At 55.3% G+C, this 4063-nt stretch overlaps 1 protein-coding gene across 2 annotated transcripts; it reads right to left on the bottom strand.

Annotated features, from left to right (window-relative positions):
- Window positions 1-360: 360 nt before the first annotated feature.
- Window positions 361-3715, bottom strand: LOC120860315 (galactose-1-phosphate uridylyltransferase). Of its 2 annotated transcripts, none has more exons than XM_040236110.1 (11): window positions 3553-3715; window positions 3111-3280; window positions 2765-2840; window positions 2626-2674; window positions 2372-2501; window positions 2164-2220; window positions 1883-2005; window positions 1470-1602; window positions 1284-1367; window positions 819-973; window positions 361-538 (listed from the first exon to the last, which is right to left on the bottom strand). In XM_040236110.1, the coding sequence occupies exons 1-11, from the start codon at window positions 3575-3577 to the stop codon at window positions 458-460; spliced, it is 1083 nt and encodes a 360-aa protein (XP_040092044.1). In that variant the 5' UTR covers window positions 3578-3715; the 3' UTR covers window positions 361-457. The 2 variants fall into 2 exon arrangements, with proteins under 2 accessions (XP_040092044.1, XP_040092045.1); XM_040236111.1 differs by having other exon boundaries at window positions 372-538; window positions 3474-3661.
- Window positions 3716-4063: the final 348 nt, after the last annotated feature.

The raw sequence follows: 4063 nt of genomic DNA on the forward strand, positions 1-4063 counted from the left end.
TATAAGCCACATATGACATTGAGTATTAATTTTGTTCAGAGATTTGGGGCGAAGGAGAGGTGGGGAGGTCGCACTGTTAAATTTTTGCACATCTCTTGGGAGTCACAGGTTCAATCCCTGGGTCGGGAAGATCCACTTGGAGGAGGAAATGGCAACTCACTCCAGTATTCCTGCTTGGAAAATTCCATGGACAGAGGAACCTGGCGGGTTACAGTCCAAAGGGTCGCAAAGAGTCGGACACAACTGAGCGACTGAGTAAGCAAAAAAGTTGACAAAGAAAGTTGTGGCTGGAGCTATGCCTTCAGCCTTTAACCCCAGACCCCCAGGGATCAGAGTTCACACTCCTCTGGCATTAGACTATGTGATTAAAGTTTGAGAAGCATAGTTTTATTGATCCCACATCTGCCCAAATTCTAAGCCCTGGTTCCTCAGGCAGAAGGCCCTGTGGTCAGCATGGTCAGGCGATGGCTGCTGTCTCCCTGTCCTTCTGCCCCAGGCGGTAATGAACCTCAGGAAGTGCCCTTAGTCTCTCTGCAGCCTGGAAGGAGGAAAGGGGATAATTAGGGAGGGTAATGTTTGCCCAGAATGGGGTATGGAGTTCTGAGTGCCAGAAGACACTAGACACTGGGGAGGGTGTGTGGGGCAGGGAGGTTGGTGAGAAGGACTGCTGGAATAGCCAGAGATGAAGGAGTTGAGCAGCTCTGGAGTCCCCAGGAATACGCAAGTTATGGGGGTTTTTAGGGTTATGATTGTTGGATCCCTTGAGGAAACAGGAGAGAAAAGGGGACCCAAGGATCCAGGGTGTTCCAAATCCTGACCTGCTCCGGGGTGAGGTCCCTCTGGGCCTGGGCAAGCATTTCATAGCCAACCATGAACTTCCGAACTGTAGCAGAGCGCAAGAGTGGAGGGTAATAATGAGCATGTAGCTGCCAGTGGTCCCAGTTGGCTCCAGCCTCTGATCCTGTGGGAGCTCCTGACAGAAAGAAGGCAGAGATGGTTGGGAAAGGTCCTTTCTTAGTTCTTCAGCCTAGCTCCCCAAACCATAGCAGGTACCTGAAAACTACATCTTCCAGCATTCTCTGCCAGAGAGACAAGACACCGGAAAGTGCACTGGGAGACATAGTTTCACTGTTCACGTCTCCACCCTCAGTTCCGGCATATCTGCTCTGAATGCTTCCCCAGCAAGTGTTCCAAGGCCTGCTGGGAGTTTCAGTCCACTAAGCTGGGACCCAGGAGCCCAGAAATGGCGTTGGGGATAGATACGGGTGCTCTGGAAGCCTCACCGTGCCAGCCCATGGAGTAGGGGAAGGATGTCTCAAATAGGTTGTCATACTTGGTCAAGAGCTTCTTCATGATGGAGGATAGATCTGGAATCAGAGCCTGACTCTCAGTCTGGGGTGCAGATGCTGTCCCCACCAGAGCCATCCCCAGCCAAAACCTGGCCCCAGGGGCCCAGCTGGGAGACTCACCATCACGCTCAGCGGGAGTCAGCTCAGGCAGCCGCCGCACATGCCGACGGGGCAGCAGTAGTGTCTGGAAGGGCCACACTGCCCAGAAGGGGACCAGCACTAACCAGTACTCACTAGTTAGGACCAGACGTTCCTAGGCCAACCCAATGGAAACGATGTCATCAAGGTGGGTGTGAGGAGGCCAGCAGATAGGTAAGGGAAGACCAAAAAACCTATGAAGAAACTGATGGCTTCTCACCACCTCTGTCACTATCACCCTAGTCTAAGCCTTCATTATCTTTCTTTTAGCTTATTGCTGTGTCCTCCTAGCAAGTCTCTCTGCTACTTCCCTTCTACCCTTCTCCTTCACACACCTCTCCTTTTGAGGTGAGGCTAGGGGCTTCTTAGGGACACAAGGTTTGGCTTTCTCCCACCTTCCTGAGCAGCTCCTGGCGGCCGTACTCCACGAGCAGGGGCTCTCCATGCTGACTCTGATAGGCCCGCTGACATCGCTCCTCACGCTGGGCAACATCTGGCAGGAAGCTGCTGGCCCACACCTGTCAAGGGGCAGTAGAAGAGCAGGCAGATCCTTCACCCACTGAGCCTCCACATCAGTAGCATACTTCCTCTGGCCCTTCCCTTACTCCAGTTCCCCACCCCACAGTGCTGGGTTGGACTCAGCCCAGATATCTATGGAAGCCCCTCACACTCTTACCTGGCAGTGGGGATGGGGGTTAGAACAGCCCATCATGGCTCCTTTGTTTTCAAAGATCTACGAGGTAGGAGTAGGGAGCTTTATAGCCAAAAAGACACCAAGTCAACCCCTCGCGACCACAGCCCATGGAAATAAAAGTGCCAATTCCCAGAACCAAATTGTACCACCCCTTCCCTGACCATCTAGTAGAGGGGGCAACCTCACAGACCTGCACCCAAGGGTACTGGGCACCCAGTTCCTCTGTGACTGAGGCCCAAGCATCAACGACAGCTCGGATTTCGGGGACCGACATGAGCGGCAGTGTCACATCCGACCAGGGGTGGAAGCACATGACCTTACTAGGTGGTGAAGGAAGGAGAGATGACATAGGTATAGGGCTTGCTGTGTTGGTGGTAGGGCCCAATCCTAGTATTCAGTCCAGGCCCCAGGTTGAAGGGTGTAAGAGTAGAAATTCATTGTTACCAAACTCCTCGAGCAGCCTCTGCTTGAAAAAGGGGGTGATCACTGGGTCCTAAGATAAAGGGGTATCACTCTATGCAGCAGAAGTCCCCCAACAAGGTACAACCTCTTTGCTCCCCAACAGCACCCAGAACCAGGTTACCTGGACTAGGGGCATCAGGCTGCAGAGCTGGGAAGTCGTTGTCAAACAGGAAGGTGCCTTCATAGTCAGGATTCACCTACAGACAAGCATGGGCTAGAAGCCTTTGCTGGCCTATACCACCAGTCATCTGGTGGGTCTCAAGGTTATAAGTAGGTGGGGAAGGCCACTCTGAGGTCAAAAAGACTTGGTGGGACATGACCCGGAAGGAGGTCACTCCCCCTGTGAGATGAAGGGTTAGGGTCCAGTCCTTTGTGGGGTGAAGGGGAGCTGTAAGGGAAAGGAGATGGAGCTACTCCCCTACTCCCACTCCCCGCCAAGCCTGCAGATGTAGGATCTAAAGACTGACCTCTCCATTGGCCCGTGTGGCCCCCGGACAGAGAGGGTTGTGGGGGTCATGGCGGGGTACTGTCGTCAGAAGCGGGGGCTCTACCTGCCCCTGCCAGGGACGCTTCATGCGGTGCGCTGACACCAGCACCCACTCATCTTGTAGCGGGTTGTAGCGGATATGCTGATGCTCTGGCGGCAGAGAGTCCAGATCAGTCACAAAGCTCTCCGCCCCCTTCTCCCCTGCGGAAGGCCCAAGCTCGGATGCACCCTCTTGGCCCCACCCTGCTCAAGAGCTAAAGGCCGGAGCTGCGCCAATTAGCCTGCAGCCCCAACACCGGCGTGTCCCTTCGCCGCGCGTGCCTGGACCGGTGGGCGCGCCGACCTGCGGGCAGGGACAACTTCCTAAGGAAGGGGAGGGTTCAGTTTCGCGTCCCAGCGAGTCCCGGCCGCCCTGCAGTTACCGCTTGCCCGGAAGGTTGTGGCCATGGCGTCCGCCTCTAACGCCTGCTGGCGCTGCTCAGGACACGCTCCGCGGCGCGACTGGAGGCCACCGAGGGGGAGGTATCGTCTGGAACTTTGAGCTTGCTCACTTCGCCCCCATCGCCTCGTCTGTCTGGCCCCGCCCCGGCCTCGATGATTGAACAGCCGCCGGCACGTGACAGCCCGAGGGTCCGCCCTACCACCTGGGGGCGGGGCTCAGGACTGACTACCCCTACAGGGGGCGACTCTGATGATCCCACTCTAGGGCCAAAGCCACTAACTACCCTGAAACAGCCTCTGTGAAACTGCTTACTACAGATCCCTCAGCTCCAGGATGCTTAAAAGACTTCTTTGCTGCATTAAGTCATTTGGTCATTCATTCAGCAAATATTTACCTACTAAGCATCTACCGCGTGCCAGGAACCTAGGCTCCATGTGGCGCAAAAGGATGTCCCTGTGTGCACAAGCCATAGTCTCAGCCCTCCCAGAGCT

Source organism: Oryx dammah, unplaced genomic scaffold (assembly GCF_014754425.2).
Source record: "Oryx dammah isolate SB20612 unplaced genomic scaffold, SCBI_Odam_1.1 HiC_scaffold_11056, whole genome shotgun sequence".
NCBI classification, from domain to species: Eukaryota; Metazoa; Chordata; class Mammalia; order Artiodactyla; family Bovidae; genus Oryx; species Oryx dammah.

Coding starts and splice junctions, on each gene's coding strand:
- LOC120860315 (XM_040236110.1), bottom strand. CDS start 3,577: ATGGCCACAACCTTCCGGGCAAGCG. Junction 1,603..1,882: donor GCCAGGAGCTGCTCAGGAAG/GTGGGAGAAAGC, acceptor GGGTTGGCCTAG/GAACGTCTGGTCCTAACTAG. Junction 974..1,283: donor CTACTCCATGGGCTGGCACG/GTGAGGCTTCCA, acceptor TCTTTCTGTCAG/GAGCTCCCACAGGATCAGAG.